Raw genomic sequence first — 23,506 nt, 5'->3', positions numbered from 1 at the left:
TACGACTGAAGCAACTTAGCAGCAGCAGCAGCAACAGCATCCATATTTAATTCTTTCTTGTATTGATGACAATATATATATTTTATAAAACATGAATTTTTGCCTAAAAAATTATGACATTTTGATTTCAATTGTTTGGTTTAGTATAAATAGAATGCTAAATTTCTAATGTAAAAAAAAAATAGATGTGCAACAAGCAACAAAGGTTTACTGTATAGCACAGGGAACTATAGTCAAAATCTTGTAATAACCTATAATGGGAAATAATCTCAAAGATAATATATAGGTACACGTATGACTGAATCACCTTGCTGTGCACCTGAAACACCATAAGTCAAGTATACTTCAATAATATATATATATATATTAAGAAAAAAGATAACTGTATAAGCAAACAAAAAAATATATATGAGAGGGAACAAGAAAAGAGAGGGGAAAGAAGGAAAGGGAGGTAGGGAGATCACTTTCAGTTTCCCTTTTCTTAAAATTAATATAAAATATATTTATCATAACCTAATCTTAAAGGAACATTTAATGAGTAAATGGGAAATGCGTGCATGCTAAGTCACTTTAGTCGTGTCCTACTCTTTGTGACCCTATGGACTGTAGCTCAGCAGGCTCACTGTCCATGAGATTCTCTAGACAAGAATACTGGAATGGGTTACCATTTCCTTCTCCAGGGGATTCTCCTGACTCAGGGATGGAACCTGCATCTTCCATGTCTTCTGCTTTTCAAGCTGACTCTTCACAGCTATACCATAGGGGAAGTCCAACTGGGAAATGAGCCTGTGTTAATTTACTGGTTTTACTAGTTATATATTACATCAAATGTTTATCTATTACATCAAAATGAGAATGTTGCTGTCACCTGCAGGGTTTTAATTAGTGTTTCCCTGACAACACTGATCCAAGTACCATATTATTATTCATTTGGTTATTCTCTTTAGTAAGATGATTCTTCAAATCATTTGACCCTTTTAGTGTGCCGATGGTGATTGCAGCCATGAAATTAAAAGATGCTTACTCCTTGGAAGGAAAGTTATGACCAACCTAGATTGCATATTCAAAAGCAGAGACATTACTTTGCCAACAAAGGTCCGTCTAGTCAAGGCTATAGTTTTTCCAGTGGTCATGTATGGATGTGAGAGTTGGACTGTGAAGAAAGCTGAGCATCAAAGAATTGATGCTTTTGAACTGTGGTGTTGGTGAAGACTCTTGAGAGTCCCTTGGACTGCAAGGAGATCCAACCAGTCCATTCTAAAGGAGATTAGTCCTAGGTGTTCTTTGGAAAGAATGATGCTAAAGCTGAAACTCCAATACTTTGGCTACCTCAGGCGAAGAGTTGACTCATTGGAAGACTCTGCTGCTGGGAGGAATTGGGGGCAGGAGGAGAAGGGGACGACAGAGGATGAGATGGCTGGATGGCATTACCAACTCTATGCACATGCGTTTGAGTGAACTCCGGGAGCTGGTGATAGACAGGGAAGCCTGGCGTGCTGCAGTTCATGGGGTCAGAAAGAGTCGGAAAAGACTGAGCGACTGGACTGAACTGAACTGAAGTTGTATTGTCAGTCTTTGCCTTGTATTTTTTAGAAATGTTTTATATATGCTGTATATATGTTCACTTCTCAGTTACACACATGTTAAGGCTACTTTTTGTGGCCTTCTTTTTCATAACTCTTTTAAATAATACTTTCTGGTTAATTTTTGATAAATTTAGATCAGCTTAAGCAGTCATGAAATTTAATAAATTTATCTTTCCTAATCTGTTTCTTTTGTCTGTTTGATTATTCTTGCATGTATAACTTACTGTCATGATTTAGATAACTATAATAAGACTTAACTTTCTTAAAAATAATTTTTTTTTATTTTCCCACTGCATTTTTAATCAATATCTTAAGTTGGTCTGAGCAATTAATGTTTTTGTTGTTGTTGTTTTTCAGTCACCCAGTTGTGTACAACTCTTTGTGACCCTAGGAACTGCAGCATGCCAGGCTTCTCTGTGCTCACCAATTCCCAAAGTTTACCCAGGTTCATGTTCATTGCATTGGTGATGCCATCCAGCCATCTCAAACTCTGATGCCCCCTTATCCTTCTTTTTTTTTTTTAATATAAAGTTATTTATTTTAATTGGAGGTTAATTACTTTCCAGTATTGTAGTGGTTTTGCCATACATTGACATGAATTCACCCCAGGTGTACATGTGTTCCCCTTCTTGAACCCCCCTCCCACCTCCCTCCACATCCCATCCCCCTGGGTCATCCCAGTGCACCAGCCCTGAGCACTCGATCTCATGCATTGAACCTGAACTGGCTATCCATTTCACATATGATAATATAAATGTTTCAATGTCATTCTCCCAAATCATCCCACTCTCACCCTCTCCCACAGAGTCCAAAAGACTGTTCTATACATCTGTGTCTCTTTTGCTGTCTCACATATAGTGTTATCATTATCATCTTTCTAAATTCCATATATATGCATTAGTATGCTGTATTGGTGTTTTTCTTTCTGGTTACTTCACTCTGTATAATAGGCTCCAGTTTCATCCATCTCAATAGAACTGATTCAAATGTATTCTTTTTAATGGCTGAGTAATATTCCATTGTGTATATGAACCACAGCTTTCTTATCCAGTCGTCTATTGGTGGACATCTAGGTAGCTTCCATGTCCTTGCTACTGTAAACAGTGCTGTGATGAACATTGGGGTACACATGTCTCTTTCAATTCTGGTTTCCTCGGTGTATATGCCCAGCAGTGGGATTACTGGGCAGTATGCTAGTTCTATTTCCAAAATTAGAATTTCTATTTTGGCCCATAGATATATATTTCTGTCTTTGTGGCAGTACCATACTGTCTTGATGACTGTAGCTTTGTAGTAGAGCCTGAAGTCAGGCAGGTTGATTCCTCCAGTTCCATTCTTCTTTCTCAAGAATGCTTTGGCTATTCGAGGTTTTTTGTTTATTTCCATGCAAACTGTGAAATTATTTGTTCTAGCTGTCAAAAAATATCATTGGTAGCTTGATAAGGATTGCATTGAATCTACAGATTACTTTGGGTAGTATACTCATTTTTACTATATTGACTCTTCTGATCCATGAACATGGTATATTTCTCCATCTATTTGTGTCCTCTTTGATTTCTTTCATCAGTGTTTTATCCTTTTCTATTCATAGGTCTTTTGTTTCTTTATGTAGATACATTCCTAAGTATTTTATTCTTTTTGTTGCAATGGTAAAAGAAATTGTTTCCTTAATTGCTCTGTTTTCACATTGTTAGTGTATAGGAATGCAAGGGGTTTCTGTGTGTTAATTTTATATCCTGCAGTTTTACTATATTCACTGATTAGCTCTAGTAATTTTCTGGTGGAGTCTTTAGGGTTGTCTAAGTACAGGATCATGTCATCTGCAAACAGTGAGAGTTTACTTCTTTTCCAATTTGGATTCCTTTTATTTCATTTTCTTCTCTGATTGCTGTAGCCAAAACTTCCAAAACTATGTTGAACAGTAGTGGTGAGAGTGGGCACCCTTGTCTTCTTCCTGACTTTAGGGCAAATGCTTTCAATTTTTCACCATTGAGGATACTGTTTGGAGTGGGTTTGTCATATATAGCTTTTATTAGGTTGAGGTATGTTCCTTCTATGACTGCTTTCTGGAGGGTTTTTCTCATAAATGGATGTTGAATTTTGTCAAATGCTTTCTCTGCATCTATTGAGATAATCATATGGTTTTTATTTTTCAGTTCGTTAATGTGGTGTATTATGTTGATTGATTTGCAGATATTGAAGAATCCTTGCATCCCTAGGATAAAGCCCACTTGGTCATGATGTATGATCCTTTTAATATGTTGTTGGATTCTGTTTGCTAGAATTTTGTTGAGGATTTTTGCATCTATGTTCATTAGTGATATTGGCCTGTAGTTTTCTTTTTTTGTGGCATCTTTGTCTGGTTTTGGTATTAGGGTAATGGTGACCTCATAGAATGAGTTTGGAAATTTACCTTCCTCTGCAATTTTCTAGAAGACTTTGAGTAGGATAGATGTTAGCTCATTTCTAAATTTTGGTAGAATTCAGCTGTGAAGATGTCTGGTCCTGGGCTTTTGTTTGCTGGAAGATTTCTGATTACAGTTTCAATTTCCATGCTTGTGATGGGTCTGTTAAGATTTTCTATTTCTTCCTGGTTCAGTTTTGGAAAGTTATACTTTTCTAAGAATTTGTCCGTTTCTTCCAAATTGTCCATTTTATTGGCATATAATTGCTGATAGTAGTCTCTTATGATCCTTTGTATTCCTGTGTTGTCTGTTGCGATGTCTCCATTTTCATTTCTAATTTTGTTGATTTGATTCTTCTACTTTGTTTCTTGATGAGTCTGGCTAATGATTTGTCAATTGTATTTATCTTCTCAAAGAACCAGCTTTCAACTTTGTTGATTTTTGCTATGGTCTCTTTTGATTCTTTTGCAATTATTTCTGCCCTAATTTTTGAGATTTCTTTCCTTCTACTAACCCTGGGATTCTTCATTTCTTCCTTTTGTGGTTGCTTTAGGTGTAGAGTTAGCTTATTTATTTGACTTTTTTCTTGTTTCTTGAGGTAAGCCTGTATTGCTATGAAACTTCCCCTTAGCACTGCTTTTACCATGTCCCATAGGTTTTGGGTTGTTGTGTTTTCATTTTCATTCATTTCTATGCATATTTTGATTTCTTTTTTGATTTCTTCTGTGATTTGTTGGTTATTCAGCAGAGTGTTGTTCATCCTCCATATGTTGGAATTTTTAATAGTTTTTCTCCTGTAATTGACATCTAATCTTACTGCATTGTGGTCAGAAAAGATGCTTGGAATGATTTCAATTTTTTTTGAATTTACCAAGGTTATATTTATGGCCCAGGATGCTATCTATTCTGGAGAAGGTTCCATGTGCACTTGAGGAAAAGGTGAATTTCATTGTTTTGGGGTGAAATGTCCTATATATATATCAATAAGTCTATCTGGTCTATTGTATCATTTACAGTTTGTGTTTCCCTGTTGATTTTCTGTTAGGTTGATCTATCCATAGGTGTGAGTGGAGTATTAAAGTCTCCCGCTATTATTGTGTTATTGTTAATTTCCCCTTTCATACAGGTTAGGATTTGCCTTACATATTGCAGTGCTCCTATGTTGGGTGCATACATATTTATAATTGTTATAACTTCTTGGATTGATCCTTTGATCATTATGTAGTGTCCTTCTTTGTCTCTTCTCACAGCCTTTGTCTTAAAGTCTATTTTATCTTATATGAGTATTACTACTCCTGCTTTCTTTTGGTCTCTATTTGCATGAAATATCTTTTTCCAGCCCTTCACTGTCATTCTGTATGTGTCTCTTGTTTTGAGGTGGGTCTCTTGTAGACAACATATATAGGGGTCTTGTTTTTGTGTCCATTCAGCCCATCTTTGCCTTTTGGTTGGGGCAGTCAACCCACTTACATTTAAGATAATTACTGATAAGTATGATCCCGTTGCCATTTACTTTGTTGTTTTGGGTTCAAGTTTATACACCCTTTCTGTGTTTCCTGTCTAGAGAAGATTCTTTAGCATTTGTTAAAGAGCTGGTTTGGTGGTGCTGAATTCTCTAAGCTTTTGCTTTTCTGTAAAGCTTTTGATTTCTCCTTCATATTTGAATGAGATCCTTGCTGGTACAGTAATCTGGGTTTAGGTTTTTTCCTTTCATCACTTTAAGTATGTCCTTCCATTCCCTTTGGCCTGAAGAGTTTCTATTGAAAGATTAGCTGGTATCCTTATGGAAATCCCCTGGTGTGTTATTTATTGTTTTTCCCTTGCTGTTTTTAATATTTGTTCTTTGTGTTTGATCTTTGTTAATTTGATTAATATGTGTCTTGGGGTGTTTCACCTTGGGTTTATCCTGTTTGGGACTCTCTGGGTTCCTTGAACTTGGGTAGTTATTTCCTTCTCCATTTTAGGGAAGTTTTCAACTATTATCTCCTCAAGTGTTTTCTCATGGTCTTTCTTTTTGTCTTCTTCTGGGACTCCTATGATTCGAATGTTAGGGCATTTAACTTTGTCCCAGAGGTCTCTGAGGTTGTCCTCATTTCTTTTAATTTTTTTTTTCCTCTCTGCTTCATTTATTTCCACCATTCTATCTTCTACCTCACTTATCCTGTCTTCTGCCTCCATTATTCTACTGTCAGTTGCCTCCAGAGTGTTTTGATTTCATTTATTGAATTATTCATTATTGATTAACTCTTTTTATTTCTTCTAGGTCCTTGTTAAACTTTTCTTGCATCTTCTCAATCCTTGTCTCCAGGCTATTTATCTGTATCTCCACTTTGTTTTCAAGATTTTGGATCATTTTTACTATCATTATTCTGAATTCTTTTTTTTTAGCTTTTTTTTTTTTTTCATTATTCTGAATTCTTTATCAGGTAGATTCCCTATCTCTTCCTCTTTTGTTTGGTTTGGTGGGCATTTATCTTGTTCTTTTACGTGCTGAGTATTTCTCTGCCTTTTCATCTTGTTTATATTGCTCTGTTTGGGGTGGCCTTTCTGTATTCTGGCAGTTTGTGGTTCTTCTTTATTGTGGAGGTCCCTCACTGTGGGTGGGGTTGGACGAGTGGCTTGTCAAGGTTTCCTGGTTAGGGAAGCTTGTGTTGGTGTTCTGGTGGGTTGAGCTGCATTTCTTCTCTCTGGAGTGCAATGAAGTGTCCAGTAGTGCATTTTGAGATGTCAGTGGATTTGGTGTGACTTTGGGCACCTGTATGTTGAAGCTCAAGGCTATGTTTCTGTGTTGCTGGAGAATTTGTGTGGTATGTCTTGCTCTGGAACTTGTTGGCACTTGGGTGGTGCTTGGTTTCAGTGCAGGTATGGAGGCTTTTGATGAGCTCTTATTGATTAATGTTCCCTGGAGTCAGGAGTTCTCTGGTGTTCTCAGGTTTTGGATTTAAGCTTCGTGCCTCTGGTTTTCACTCTTATTCTTATAGTATCCTCAAGACTTCTCCATCTCCTTTCGAAGACAATGGGCTGCCTTTCTGGGTATCTGATGTACTCTGACAGCATGCTCAGCGTTCAAATGTTCTTTCGATGAATTTGTCTGGGAGAATGTGGTCTCCCTGTCCTATTCCTCTGCCGTATTAGGACTGCTCCCCCTTATCCTTTTGCCCTCAATCTTTCCCAGCATCAGTATCTTTTCCAATGAGTTGACTGTTTACATCAGATGAACAAAATACTGGAGCTTCAGCTTCAGCATCAGTTCTTCCAACGAGCATTCAGGGTTTATTTCCCTTAAGATTGACTGATTTGATCTCCTTGCTCTCCAAGGGACTTTTAGGAGTCTTCTCCAGCACCACAGTTCAAAGGCACCAATTCTTTGGCATTCTACTTTCTTTACAATTCAGTTCTCATGACCATAATGACCACTGGGAAGAACATAGCTTTGACTATACAGACCTTTGTTGGCAGAGCAATGCCTCTGTTTTTTAACACACTGACTAGGTTTGTTATAGCTTTCCTGCCAAGAAACAATTGTCTTCTGATTTCATGGTTGCGGTCACCATCTCCAGTGATCTTACAGCCTAAGAAGAGGAAATCTGTCACTACTTCCACATTTTCCCTCTTTATTTGCCATGAAGTAATGGGACCAGATGCCATGATCTTACTTTTTTTTTAAATATTTACTTTTAAGCTGGCTTTTTCACTCTCCACCTTCACCCTTATCAAGAGGCCCTTTAGTTCCTCTTGCTTTCTGCCATTAGAGTGGTATCATCGGCATATCTGAGGTTGTTGGTGTTACTCCTGACTATCTTGATTCCAGCTTGCAACTCATCAAGCCTGGCATTTTTCATGATGTGCTCAGCATATAGGTTAAACAAGTGGGTGACAGCAGAAAGCCCTGTCATACTCCTTTCTAATCTTGAACCAATCAGTTTTTCCACACAGGATTCTAACTGTTGTCAAAACCCACATACCAGTTTTTCAGGAGACAGGTAAGATGGTCTGGTATTCTCATCTCTTTAACAGCTTTCCACAGTTTGTTATGATCCACACAGTCAAAGGCTTTAGCATAGTTGATAAAACAGAGGTAGATGTTTTTCTGGAATTCCCTAGCTTTCTCTATGATCCAGTGAATGTAGCCGATTTGATATCTGGTGCCTCTGCCTTTTCTAAACCCAGCTTGGACATCTGGAAATTCTTGGTTCACATAATGCGAAAGCCTAGGGTACAAGATTTTAAGCATGACCTTACTAGCATGAGAAATGAGTGCAACTGCCTGATGGTTAGCACATTCTTTAGTACTATCCTCCTAGGGAACTGGAATGAGGATTAACCTTTTCCAGTCCTGTGGCCAGTGCTTGGTATTCCAGATTTGCTGACAAGTTGAATGCAACACCTTGATGGTATCACCCTTTATGATTTTGAATAGTTCTACTGAAATTCCATCGCATCCACTAGCTTTATTAACAGCAGTGCTTCCTAAGCCCACTTGACTTCACACTCCAGAAAGTCTGGCTCTGGGTGAATGATCACACCATTGTAGTAAGCTGGTTCATTAAGATCTTTTTTGTACAGTTCTGTGTATTCTTTCCATCTCTTCTTGATCTCTTTAGTGTCAACTAGGTCTATACTTTTTCTGTCCTTTATTGTGCCCATCTTTGGGTGAATTGATATTTCCAATTTTATTGAAGAGATCTCTAGTTTTTCCCCTTGTGTTGTTTTTTTTCTACTTTTATGCACTGTTCATTGAAAAAGGCCTTCTTGTCTCTCCGTGCTATTCTTTGGAGCTCTGTTTAGTCCACTGTACCTTTCCTTTGCTCCCTAGCTTCACTTCTCTTCTTTCTTCAACTGTTCATGAAGCCTCCTCACATAACCACTTTGCCTTTTTGCTTTTCTTTTTCTTTGGCATGATTTTATTTGCTGCTTCCTGTACTATATTACAGACTTCCATCTACAGTTCTTCAAGTATTTTGCTACCTAGATCTACTCCCTTGAATCTATTTATTACCTCCATTGCATATTCATAGGTGATTTGATTTAAGATGTACTTGGCTGGCCTAGTTGTTTCCCCTGCTTTCTTTAGTTTAAGCCTGAATTTTGTTATGAGAATGTGATGATCTGACCCACAGTCAACTCCAGGTCTTGTTTTTGCTGACTGTGTACAGTTCTCCATCTTTGGCTACAGAGAATGTAATCAATTTGATTTTGGTATTGACCATTTGTTATGTCCATGTGTAAAGTCATTTCTTGTGTTGTTGAAAATGGGTATTCGCTATAACCAGTGCATTCTCTTAGCAGAATTCAGTTAGCCTTCGCCCTGCTTCATTTTGTTCTCCAAGGCCAAACTTGCCTGTTACTTCAGGTATCTCTTAACTTTCTACTTTTGCATTCCAGTTCCCAAAGATGAACATCCTTTTTTGGTGTTAGTTCTAGGAAGTCTTCTAGGTCTTCATAGAACTGATCAACTTCAGCTTCATCAGCATCAATGATATGGGCATAGTTTTGGATTACTGTGTTGAATGGCTTGTCTTGGAAACAGACTGAGATCTTTTTGTCATTTTTGAGGTTGCACCAAAATACTGCATTTGTACTCTTTGTTGATTATGAGGGCAAGAGAGTTCCAGAAAAGCATCTACTTCTGCTTTATTGACTATGCCAAACCCTTTGACTCTGTGGATCACAACAAACTATGGAAAATTCTTCAAGAGATGGGAATACCAGACCACCTGACCTGTCTCTTGAGAAATCTGTATGCAGGTCAAGAAGCAACAGTTTGCAATAAACATGGAACAACAGACAGGCTCCAAATCAGAAAAGGAGTATGTCAAGGCTGTATATTGTCACCCTGCTTATTTAACTTTATTTCACAGAATACATCATGCAAAATGTTAGACTGAATGAAGCACAAGCTGGAATCAAGTTTTCTGGGAGAAATATCCAGAAACTCAGATTTGCAGATGACACAACCCTTATGCAGAAAATGAAGAAGAACTAAACAGCCTCTTGATGAAAGTGAAAGAGGAGAATGAAAAAGTTGGCTTAAAACTCAACTTACAGAAAACTGAGATCATGGCATTTGGTCCCATCACTTCATGGGAAATAGATGGGGAAACAATGGAAACAGTGACAGACTATATTTTGGGGCTCCAAAATCACTGCAGATGGTGACTGCAGCCATGAAAATAAAAGATGCTTGCTTCTTGGAAGAAAAGCTATGACACACCTAGATAACATCTTAAAAAGTAGAGACATTACTTTGCCAACAAATGTCCGTCTAGTCAAGGCTATGGTTTTTCCAATAGTCATATATGGATGTGAGAGTTGGAAAGCTGAGCGCCGAAGAATTGATGCTTTTGAACTGTAGTGTTGGAGAAGACTCTTGAGGGTCCCTTGGACTGGAAGGAGATCCAACCAGTCCATCCTAAAGGAAATCAGTCTTGGAAACTCATTGGAAGGACTGACGCTGAGGCTGACACTCCAATACTTTGGCCACCTGACGTGAAGAACTGACTGATTGGAAAAGACCCTGATGCTGGAAAGATTGAAAGTGGGAGGACAAGGGGACGACAGAGAATGAGATGGTTGGATGGCATCACTGGCTTGATGGACATGAGTTTGAGCAAGTTCTGGGAGTTGGTGGTGGACAGGGAAGCCTGGCATGCTGAAGTCTATGGGGTCGAAAATAGTAGAGCATGACTAACTGAACTGAACTGTATTTTTAATCAATGTCTTAGTTGGTTGAACAATTAATGCATTACAAAAATTAAAATTTGTTTCTTGATTTTATCAATTATCTTCTTTTTTTAAATTTAATTTGGAAAACTGATAGCTTTATAGTAGTGAAAATTGCAGTTCATGAATAGGGTATGTTCTTCCATTTAAGGGAGTTTTCATTTTAACCAGTAGATCTTGCTGATAGTTTATATATTCTGCAATTTAATTTTATATTTTGATGCATTTCTAGTGGAATATATAAAATAAATCTCAAAGTTTGTGGCAGTATATAAAGGTGTAACTGAATTTTGTTGTTCTTATATACAGAATTCTTACTAACTTGCTAACTTTTTAAAACTAGAAATCTCTTTATATCTTATTTTTTGTGACAATAATTTCCAGTATATTTTTGAGTAGTTGTGATAAAAGTAGACATGATTTTTAGCCATCTTGATTTCAACTTAATGTGTTTAACTTTTTTGTTGTTGCTATCTAGAGTAAAACAAAAATTCTCTTTTAGTTTTCTAGGAATCCAAGCCCTTCTCAAATCGTACTTTTTGGAACATGATTCTTTATGGAGTCAATCTTAGCATTTTCATTCTTGATTAATGTCTTGATTTTCTATAATATGTTTTGAAATTTTGATGCAAACATACTTTTGTAAAAATTCAAATTTTAAAATAAGGTATTAATAATGTATTATTTTATTTATTGCTCTAGAATTTATGTCTCTTAGGAAAATTGGTTTGTCACCTCCTTCTGATGTCATTATATGGTTTGACATAAAGCTACATGTAAATAGTTAAAACATGTTGAATTATGTTTTTACCCCTATTCTCTTTGACTTGGTATGCATTAAAACCTTCATATTTTTTCATTCAGTATAATTGAACTTTGGAAATATTTATGTTATGTGTCTTCTTTGTTAAATTTGTTTTAAATTTTGATTTAGCTTCTATGGTATTATCTGGTGATTTAGGTTTTTATTCTTTCTAGAGTCAGTCCCAATTCTATTTTAAAATAGCTTCATTTTTTCTGTCTTCTATTCATTAACATTATGCTTCAAAAAGTATCTATTTTTTAAATAATGCATAGAACATTTATATCAATTTTATCTTTTCTTTATACATAATTATGTCTCTTCTCTATTTTTTCTGATCAATCTTTCCACAGATTTGTCAATTCTATTTTTTCCCCCACAAACTATTTTAATTATATTAATCCTCTCTAATGAATCATTCTTTATTTCATTAATTTATTGTCTTGTCATTATTTTTCATATATAACATTTTAAAGAGGTTATATTCTAGTATATATTGGCAAAAATTTTAAATCAGACTTTAATGAATAACGGCCAGATTGTCTTTCCAAATATAAACATAAGAGATTAAAATTTTTTTCAATAATTTCATTAACTTTATTAACAAGTTTTATTTAGAATGCTTTATTTTCATTCAGTTTAAGTATTTCTTTGTTATGTATATTTTGACAAATAGTTATTTAAAAGATTTTTTCAATATCAAATACAGAGTGCTGTAATTATTTTGATTTAAAAATGACCTTACATTTGGTGAAAAAATGTTAACCATATATTCATTTGATATTTGTTGAACTTTATGACATAAGACCACATAAAGTTGAAATGTTTCATATTTGGAAAGAATATATAAATTATATTAATATATTGTATATTATATTATATATATGCATTAAATAAATATGTATATTTATAAACACATTATAGTGTATATATGTATTGATATATAATTATACAGAATATATTAATGTATTATATAAACATTATAATAAGATTAGTATTATATCATTGACATTCTAAATACCATATTTTTTCTGAATTATTTTTACTTATGACTAAAAGATTTGTAAAATGTTATCTGACTGATTGAATTATCTTAATAGTGTATCACCTTGATTTATTTATGTATTCAAATCTTTATTTATTGAATAATAACCTATATGTACATATTTTAGCGCTTATGTTGAAGTTTTCAAATTATACAGTCTCACTATCTATAAAAATATTCCTGTTTTAAAAATGAATTTATTATTGTACTAATATAGTTTAACTATCTTTTACAAAATTTTTTAGTCTTGCCTAGTTTATGATCTTCTCAATAAGTAATAATGTATCAACTTTCTTTTTTTGTATATGCGTTTCTTATAAACCAAATATGAAATGAAAAGAAGTGAAAGTGTTAGTCAACCATGTCTGACTCTCTGTGACCCAAAGGACTGTAGCTTGTCAGGCTTCTCTTTCCATGGAATTAATTCTCCAGGCAGGAATAATGGTGTGGGTAGCAATGGCACCCCACTCCAGCACTCTTGCCTGGAAAATCCCATGGACGGAGGAGCCTAGTGGGTTGCAGTCCATGGGGTCGCTAAGAGTCGGACACGACTAAGAGACTTCACTTTCACTTTTCACTTTCATGCACTGGAGAAGGAAATGGCAACCCATTCCAGTGTTCTTGCCTGGAGAATCCCAGGAACGGGGGAGCCTGGTGGGCTGCCATCTATGGGATCGCACAGAGTCGGACACGACTGAAGCGACTTTGCAGCAGCAGTAGCAGCCTTTCCCTTCTCCAGGGGATCTTACTGAGCTAGGGATAGAACCCAGGTCTGACTGTTTTGGAGGCAGATTTTTTATGGTCTGAGTCACCTGGAAAGCTCATGCTGCTGCTGCTAAGTCGCTTCAGTCGTGTCCGACTCTGTGCGACCCCAGAGACGGCAGCCCACCAGGCTCCCCCGTCCCTGGGATTCTCCAGGCAAGAACACTGGAATGGGTTGCCATTTCCTTCTCCAATGCATGAAAGTGGAAAGTGAAAGTGAAGTCGCTTAGTCGTGTCCTACTCTTAGCGACCCCATGGACTGCAGCCTACCAGGCTCCTCCGTCCATGGGATTTTCCAGGCAAGAGTACTGGAGTGGGTTGCCATTGCCTTCTCCGTCATAGGGAACCCTATACTCTGAATTTAGCAACGTAGAAGGACACAAGACCAACACACTTTTCTTGCATTTCTTTACACTAATAATGAAATTACAAAGAGAAAGAAAAAAAAAAAGTATTATTTAAAATCCTGTCAATCACAGACTTCGAAAATGAACTCATAGTTTCAGGGGGGAGGGATGTGTGTATGTGAAGGGATAGTTAAGGACTTTGGGAAGGTCATGTACACACTGCTCTATTTAAAATGGATAACCATGTATGTAAAATATCATGTAGGAAACGAGTTGCCAGTCCAGGTTCGATGCATGATGCTGGATGCTTGGGGCTGGTGCACTGGGGCGGCCCAGGGGGATGGTATGGGGAGGGAGGAGGGAGGAGGGTTCGGGATGGGGAGCACATGTATACCTGTGGTGGATTCATTTTGATATTTGGCAAAACTAATACAATTATGTAAAGTTTAAAAATAAAATAAAATTAGAGGAAAAAAAAAAATGGATAACCAACAAAAACCTATTGTACAGCACATGGAACACTGCTCCATGTTACATGCCTGCCTGGATGGAAGGGGGGTTTGGGGGACAATGGATACATGTATATATATATATCACTAAGTCCCTTCACTGTTCACCTGAAGCTATCATAACATTGTTAATTAGCTATATCCCAATACAAAATGTTTTTTGTTTTAAACAAATAAATAAAAATAAAATTAAAAGAAATAACATAAAATCCTAACACCAAGGAATAAATTTGACTAAGGAGGTGACAGACCCATTTGCAAAATATGATAAAAAAAATTGATAAAGAAAATTGAAGATGATTCAAAAATGGAATACGGAAAGATATCCCAGGCTATTGTATTGGAAGAATGTTTATTGTTAAGATGGCCATAATACATGAAGGAATCTACAGATATAATACACACCCTGTCAAAATACCCAAGACATCTTTCAAAGACCTTGAGTAAATACTTCTAAAATTTATATAGAATCATAAAAGACCTGGAATTGCCAAAGCAATGCTGAAGGAAAAAAAGCAAAGCTGGCTGTATAATCCTTCCAGACTTGAGACTATACTAAATGCTACATTAATCGAAACAGTGTGGTGCAGACACAAAACAAGTATATAGATCAATGGAGCAGAATACAAAGCCCAGAAATAAATCGACATACTTACCATCAATTAATCTATGACAAAAGAGGCAATAATGCAATGGAGTAAAGTCAGTCTCTCCCTAAGTGATGCTGTGAAGGCCAGACAGCTACATGGAAGTGACTGAAATTGTGACAGTTCCTCATGCTATATACAAAAACTAACTCCAATTTGTTCAAATGCATAAATTTAAGACATGAAACCATAAAATTCCTAGAAAAGAACATGGGCAAAATATTCTCTAACATAAAGTGTGTGTGTGTGTTCTCGGTAGTGTTTGATTTTTTGCAACCCCATGGACTGTAGCCCTCCAGGCTGTTTCACCTGTGGAATTTTCCAGGCAAGAATCCTAGAGCAGGTTGCCATTTCCTACTCCAGGAGAGCTCCCCAATCCAAGGACTGAACCTATGTCTACTGCTTGGCAGGCAGATTCTTTACCACTGCACCTCCTGGGAAGCCCGGAACATAAATTATATAAACTTCTTTTTTTTTTTTTTAGATTAGTCTCTCAGGGAAAATTAAATAAAAGCGGAAAAAACCAATGGGACCTAATCAAACTTTAAAACTTTTGTATAGCAAAGGAAACCATCAATTTAACAAATGTACAAGCTATGGGATGGGGGAAAATATTTCCAAAGATTGTGATTGACAAAGGTTTAACATGCAAACTATAAAAACAGCTTATACAACTCAGTGGCACTAGTGGCAAAGAGCTCTGCCAATACAGGAGACACAAGAGATGTGGTTTCAATCCCTGGGCCAGGAAGACCCCCCTGGAGGAGGGCACGGCAACCCACATCAGTATTCGTGCCTGGAGAATCCCATGGGCAGAGGAGCCTGGCAGGCTGCAGTATATCAGGTTGCAAACAGTCGGACATGACCGAAGTAACTTAGCACACACATTGAAAAAAACAAAACCTAAGTGAAAAAATTGGCATAATATCTAAATGGATATTTCTCTAAAGAAGACATGTGGTTGACAGGCACATGAAAAGATGCTCAACATTACTAATTATTAGAGAAGTGTCAATCAAAACCAAAATGAGGTAAGACCTCACACCTGTCAGAGTGGCTATCATCAAACAGTCTACAAATAATAAACGCTGGTGAGAGTATGTAGAAAAATGAATAACTGTGGATAAGAATGTAAATTGGTGCAGTTGCTACAGAGAACAGTATGAAGTTTCCCTAAAATACTAAAAATAGAGAAATCACATTATATAGCAATTCCACTCTTCAGTATATATTTGGAACAAACAGAAGTTCAATGTTTATAGCAGGACTATTTACAGAGGCCAATATATTAAAACAACCTAAGTGTCCATTAACAGATGATTGGCTTAAGAAGATGTGACATACATGTATATAGACTATATATTATGGAATATTACTCAATCATATAAAAGAATGGAATACTGACATTTGCAGCAACATGGATTGAACTAGGAAACATAATGCTTAGTGAAATAAATCAGAGAATGCCAAATACTATGTAATATCACTTATATGTGAAATATAAAAATACAAATTAATTTATGCACAGTACATAGACTTACAGATATGGAAAAAGTTTGTAGATACTGAAGGGGATAGGGAATAGAAAAGGGACAAATTAGGAGTATGGGATTAATAGATACAAACTACTGTGCATAAAATAGACAACATGGATTTACTGAAAAGCACAGGTGATTATCCATGCAATCTTGTAATAACCTATAATGGATTACAATATGCAAATATAAATTAATAACGATGCTGTATCACTAAATATAACACAATATTTAAATCAACTATGCTTTGATAATGTATATATAATCATCCTCAGATATTAATTAAAAAGTTAAAATATAGAATACCTTGAATATTCAGGGATTTATTAATAATTCATACTTCAGAAAGAAGAAGTGTCAATTATATCATGCTGCTGCTACTGCTGCTGCTAAGTCGCTTCAGTCGTTTCCGACTCCGTGCAATCCTAGAGACGGCAGCCCACCAGGCTCCCCCGTCCCTGGGACTCTCCAGGCAAGAACACTGGAGTGGGTTGCCATTTCATACTCCAATGCATGAAAGTGAAAAGTGAAAGTGAAGTTGCTCAGTCGTGTCTGACTCTGTGCGACCCCATGGACTCCAGCCTACCAGGCTCTTCCATCCATGGGATTTTCCAGGCAAGAGTACTGGAGTGGGTTGCCATTGCCTTCTCCGAATTATATCATAAATATCCTAAAATATTAATAAATTATAAATCAATGAAATTTAGTAAAGCTATAATATAATACATATGCTATATTTGGAAACAGAGAAAGTAAGAAACGGGAGCCCATTGCTTAGATACTCTAATTTATCTATCATGTTCTAAAATGATCAAGTTTCCTAAAAATTGTCTGATACCTCTCTCTCTTTCATTCTCTTTCTGTCATATTCTCTTTCTCTGTGTCTTTCTTTCAATATATTGTGGAGTCCAACAATTTTAACAAAAGTTATTTTTATAGTAAAGAATATCAAAGAAGATTAGAAGTACCCTTTATGTCTATCAAAACAGATAAGATTTTATAGTACAATTTTATTCATATATTTTATATAAAAATGGTAGTATGATGTCTGTATGTGGACCTAACAAACACCTACAATGTATTAGTTTGTGAAAAAATGTCAAACAGTTTATATGGACTTATCTCTTACTTATAAAATATTTATATGCACAAAAGTATATCTATTTTTGTATGCTAGAATAATATCAGAAAATACACAGTTAAAATCATATATAATAATGTATAATATAATTATATATATATATATACACATATCATACACACCTTTATTCCCTAATTTTCTTTTGCATCCAGTTTTTTGGTAATAACAATCGCTCTAATCACACAGAATACATCCAGATCTTGGAAACTGTCATTATTCATTCATTAGGTTTTTCTGTTTATTATATGCTTTTTCTTGTCATAACATTAAAAATCATCTTATCTTCCTATTTTCACTCAAAAGTTATATAAAGTTTTCCATCTTCCAGGAAAATATCCTCAATTGCCATGGTTTCCTACATCAATTGCCTCTTCCATATACAATTATTATATTTTCACTAATTTGTAATATGTTTTCTTCTTTTCAGTGCTTATGCCCTAGAAATTAATGTATTTTTGTCAATATTTTGTATTTTACAAACTACCTCTTTCTAAACATTATAGATTTGCTTCTATTCTTCTTAATTGGCCCCTAAAAGTAAAGATTTTTGCCCCCTGTTCCTTAAATAAAGCTTTATTCTCTCTCAACTAAACAAATGCAAGTTTTAGCAAGGCTATTATGCATATCAAGGGATGCATTTCAGCTGGTATTGTGTTTAGGAAGGTGCCTCTGTGACCTTTATCTATATTGTCATAAGATAATTTATGACATTACAATATTGTTCCTCACTTCTTAGAAGGTGTTGATAAAGTCAGTTATTATTAACAGGAAAATTAATAGTGTAACTGGCACTATCAGTTGTCACATTAGGCACTGTTATAGGCCAAAGTTTAATATTCTAAAAAAAAATAAGATGTCTATGTAAAAGTATGTTAGTATTATATTAATCCAAGTAGCACCCACTTGAGTGTAGCACTGTGGAAGTTAGAAATTTCCATATGCAAGGAGTGTTACATTACCTTGCTTATTTAAATCAAAATGAATCTGATGGTATATATCACACAATGATTCTGTCAGTGTAGTGAGAAATCAATTAGCAGTCATCATTTGGGGGTCTTCTTTCATCCCTATTATTCAATCCTCCCTAAGCACCAATAAAATCTTTGCTGATTGAAAGCAATTTTTTTTTTTTTTGCTGCATTTTGTGGTTTCCCTATCATGGTGAAAGGGCAGGGAAGTTTCCTTACTAAGACATATATAAGAACATCCTATTCTACTTCCAGATTGTCCGAAAGAACAGACTGCTACCCTTTACCTTTGGAGAAGAAAGAATCCCCTTTACTCCCTCACCACTCAAGGAGATTCGTTTCTTTGTTAGTTTATGATTATTTTACAAAAACAGAATGCAAGTATGAAAATAGCTGGATACATTTTCACAAACTTCAAGCACCGTGTTACTGGAATCTAGAGAAGGAATAGAACAAAACATACCTAGAACCAATCTCCTTTCAGAAGCAACTCTCAACATGAATATTATCCTGACTCCTGGCAGCATAGAGTCTGTTTTTAATGTTTATGTAAAATAAATAACATCATACAGGGTACATTCTTTGTGTCTAATTCCTTGGTTCCAATACAATCTGTGAGATTCAGCTATATATACATATATATATATATATATATATGCTAGATAAAGTTGTTAGATAAAGAATTTCCATTTCCACTGCTATCTTCAAATATGCAAAAAGTTATCCATTCTACAACTCAAATGATACATTGATAATGAAGCACTAAATTTTACTCAGAGTCTTAGTTTTCTACTGCTGCGGAAACAGATTACTACAAACTGAGTAGCTCAAAAAGCACAAATCTCAGTTTTAAAGGTCAAATTCACTGAGCTAAGATGATGGTGTCAACAGGGCTATGTTCTTTTCTTGAAGCGCTAGAGGACAATGTACTTTCTCACCTTTTTCAGTGTCTAGAGGCTTCCCATATTCCTTGGATCATAGCCCATCTTGCTCTTTTAAAAGTCAACACTGATCGATCTAGTTCATATCACGCTGCCATCTCTCTAGTTCTCTGACTACAGATGGGAAAGCTCTCTGCCTTTAAATATCTATGTGATTATATTTGGTGCACCTGGATAATCCTTCCATCTCAAGGCCTATAATTTTAATCATATTTATAATACCCCCTTTACAATATAAAGCAACATATTCCCAGATTCTGGGGATTAGTATGTGGATATTTTGGGTGGCCATTATTAGGTCTACCACATGAAGCATTCCAAATGCTATTCTTTCTAGGAAATCTAACTTTCACATGCAACTCACCAATAATTTTAACAGGTACATCATTAAATTTCACTTAGTGTTAAAGGGAAGAGACACTCAAACATGAAAGGAGAAATGCATGTAAGGAGAAACAATTAAATACCTTGCAGCATATGGTGTCATTTTAGATGCTGCACAATCAGCATTTATATGATGCATACCAATTGTTTAAAAATGAGCCAGTCATGCAAATCATTTTTCCGAGAAATACATGCATAATTATTATCATAGCAATGCTTTTTCTCTGTATATTGCTCAAATTTAATAGCTTTTGTCCCTATGAAAAAAATACTTATGATTAAAAAAAAAACTACAGTTGGAACTAATACAGATTTATCATAATTTATTTGTCTTAGAGTAAATGTTAAAGTGACTCTAAAAATATAGAAACATTTTTAAGCTTGCATTACTGATAAACTGAGTCCATTGATTCATTTTCAATTAATTTTAATTTTAATAATGAGAAAATTTTCTTTTCTAGGAATTTAGATACTTTCAAACTGACAAATACCTTTAATAATCACTATAATCAAGAATATATCCAACATGGACAGAATAAGCAAGATGTTAATTTTTAAAAATAAATAATAACATTTTATGGGAATAGGAAAAGATATATGTATTGCCCATTAATCCATGTATTAAATAAACATTTACTGAATGTCTGCTCTAGATTACACAACAAGCTATTCACTGAAGGTTTAAGCCTACCTCAAGGATAATACAATTTAGTCAAGGAAAGAGATATTTATCAAAGACTTACAGAAATATATGTCAAATTGCAATTAAAATTAGCATTAAAGAAGAGAGATAGGTATACATATAACTGATTTGCTTTGATGTACAGCAGAAATTAACACAACATTGTGAAGCAACTGTATTTCAGGAGCAAAAATTATTTAAAAAGTAAGTACTGTGCTAGAGAGATGTAATGCTCAGGAAGCACATATAGAGAAACTGAGTTAGTCTGGAGCAATCCTAGGCAAAAGGGGTCTATGAAGAAATGTACAGAAGAAGGAAAATTTATCACTAGATTAGGAACAAAGAAAAGGTCATAGTGGATTTTATTTCCAGAAGCTAAAGATCTAAAGCTCATTTCTTGCAAACTCAACTTTTTTGACTTTTGTTTTTACTTCCTTGAAGTGAAGTGAAGTTGCTCAGTCGTGTCCGACTCTGCAACCCCAGGGACTGCAGCCCACCAGGCTCCTCCGTCCATGGGATTTTCCAGGCAAGAGTACTGGAGTGGGGTGCCATTTCCTTCTCCAGGGGATCTTCCCGACCCAGGAATCGAACCCAGGTCTCCCACATTGTATCCAGACACTTTTAGCGTCTGAGCCACCAGGGAAGTCTTAAACATATCTAAATCATGTGATTGAAATTTCCTGTATCTGTCTTCTCTTCCTCTCAACATTTGATCAAAGCTTCATCTCTCACTGCATATTTTGAGGCTCTTAGAATCTTGTTCAGCCTTTTTGCTCTCTGCTTATTTTAGTTTTTCCCTTATGTCTTTCTCATTGTCTTTCAGGACAAGGGCCAATGTAGTTCAGTCCCATATCAGTCACACATCTTTTATAACCCACTGTTGCCGTTTGGTTTTTGTTTTTGTTTGTTTTCATTTTCCAATACGTTTTACTTCGGTTTTCCTCCCCATTTTCCAGATTCAATTTCTTCTTAGCCTTTAAAATAGAGTTTAGATATTTCCTTTACAAAAGTGCAAATTGCCTCCCTACACCTGCCTTCGTGCTAAGTATTTTTGTGTTTGGCCCCTTTACTCCATGCACCCAGGAGCTTGTTTTAATATTAGTATGAGCAAATACATGTGTATATGGTATAGCTAGGTTTTAGTACATGTGTCTTTTCTCACTAGACTGCACAGGCACAAGCTATACCAGAAAATGCCATATTGTAGGTTTGAGAAAGAAAAGAGGAAGACAGATAGATAACAGACTGTTGCTTTGTTTTTGTCTTGTTGATAAGGTAAAATCCACATAGCATAAAATTGGCCATTTTAACTTGTACGATTGAGTTGCATTTGGTTATATTTGCAATGTTTTGCAGTGTTCACTTCACCTCTACCTGGGTTCTTTAATTTGAGAATGAATTATATACATCATTCAACAAGGAATTTCAGCTATCACATTGGCTAAGAGTGACCATAAAATTGCTTTGCCTGGTAGAGCCCAAGTTTATATCTGAAGTCCTAGCACCCTGCCTAGTTTCCCATTTGTCACATAAAATGGTGTTTCCATTAGGATGACAGACATAAGGGCAACATATATCTTTACAATTTCAATTAGAACTCTATTGGTTTTGTCATCCATTTGGTCTGGACAGGCATCATGCTTGTTAGTACCACTTCAATAAGTAAAACCAAATTTTTCATGATAATCTTACTCTACACATTTAATATTACTGTCAGAATGTACCATCAGTGTCTCAGATAATTATGTCAGTGAGTTAAAAGATCAAGATCGATGTGAAATTAATTATTCTAATTTGATTGAAAATATCCAGTTATTTTCAGTTTTCTTAGTGCCATCTTCATATCCTTATTTCTCAGGCTGTAGATAAGGGGGTTCATGGTGGGTGGCACCACAGTATAGAATACTGAAATTAACAAATCCCAAAGTGATGGAGATTTAGGTAATGGGCGTAAGTAGGCAAAATACCCAGAAGAGAGAAACAAAGTCACAACAATGAGGTGTGGCAAGCATGTGGAGAAAGCTTTGGATCTGCCTTCTCTGGAGGGTATCCTTAGCACAGTGGAGAAGATGTGAATGTAAGATATATCAATAAACACAAAACAGCCAAAATCTAGCACTAGGCTGAGCCCAATGACTACTAGTTCCCCAGTGTTAAACGAACAAGCCAGAGAGAGCAGTTGTGGGACATCACAGAAGAACTGATGAACTTCAGGAGATCCACACATGGGTGTGGAAAAGGTAAAAGCTGTGTGCAGAATTGCGTTGAGACTTCCACTGAGCCATGAAGAGGCGGCCATCCGCACACAGGCTCCATGGCTCATGATAATGTCATACCTGAGTGGGTGGCAGATGGCAATATAGCGGTCATAGGACATGACTGTGAGTAGCGCTACTTCTGTAGTGGCTAAGAGGAAAAAGAAAAACACCTGTGAAACACATCCAAGGAATGAAATAGTGTTGTCATCGGTCAGAGAGTTGATGATAGATTTGGGGACAGGGATGGAAATGAGGCCAACATCCAGAAAGGATAAGTTCTTCAGGAAGAAGAACATTGGTGTGTGTAGGCAATGATCCTTGGTGGTGAGCATGATGATAAGAAGATTCCCAAGCAGGGCTGCCAGGTAAATTAGCAAAAAGAGCACAGCATGAAAGATCTGGATCTCCCGAATATCACTGAATCCCATTAGAAAAAATGTACTCCTAGAGGTAAAGTTGTCCATTTCTTTGACATTTAATCACTGACTTATTCTAAAACAAAAAGAACAAAAGTAAACAACTTGAGACTCAGCTTGAGAGGGTTTGCTGTTCTATTTTAACTTCCCTTTCTCCCACTCATGTCATGTCTGTGAGAATATTTGAGACTTCATGAGACTAATAGCAGGTTGCAATGAGATTATTTTACCACAGTGATTACATGGGGTGCCAGTCCAGTTCAAACCATCTACTTCATAATTTTATGTGGATTAAGGCCTATTCTCTGTATCTCACTCAAGTGAAATTTTACATACTTTATTTTACAATATGTAG

At 35.8% G+C, this 23,506-nt stretch overlaps 1 protein-coding gene and 1 long non-coding RNA gene across 2 annotated transcripts in view; both read right to left on the bottom strand.

Annotated features, from left to right (window-relative positions):
* LOC139183910 (uncharacterized) overlaps nucleotides 1–23,506 on the bottom strand; it is a 58,624-nt gene that overhangs the window by 7,569 nt on the left and 27,549 nt on the right. The window lies entirely within an intron of this gene.
* Nucleotides 22,267–23,199, bottom strand: LOC139183866 (olfactory receptor 14A16-like). The gene has a single exon (XM_070792167.1). It carries the CDS (start codon nucleotides 23,197–23,199, stop codon nucleotides 22,267–22,269), a length of 933 nt encoding a protein of 310 aa, XP_070648268.1.

Source organism: Bos indicus, chromosome 7, assembly GCF_029378745.1.
Source record: "Bos indicus isolate NIAB-ARS_2022 breed Sahiwal x Tharparkar chromosome 7, NIAB-ARS_B.indTharparkar_mat_pri_1.0, whole genome shotgun sequence".
Classification (NCBI taxonomy): Eukaryota; Metazoa; Chordata; class Mammalia; order Artiodactyla; family Bovidae; genus Bos; species Bos indicus.
The sequence above is the reverse complement of the archived record's forward strand: the minus strand, read 5'-3'. Positions and strand labels throughout refer to the sequence as shown.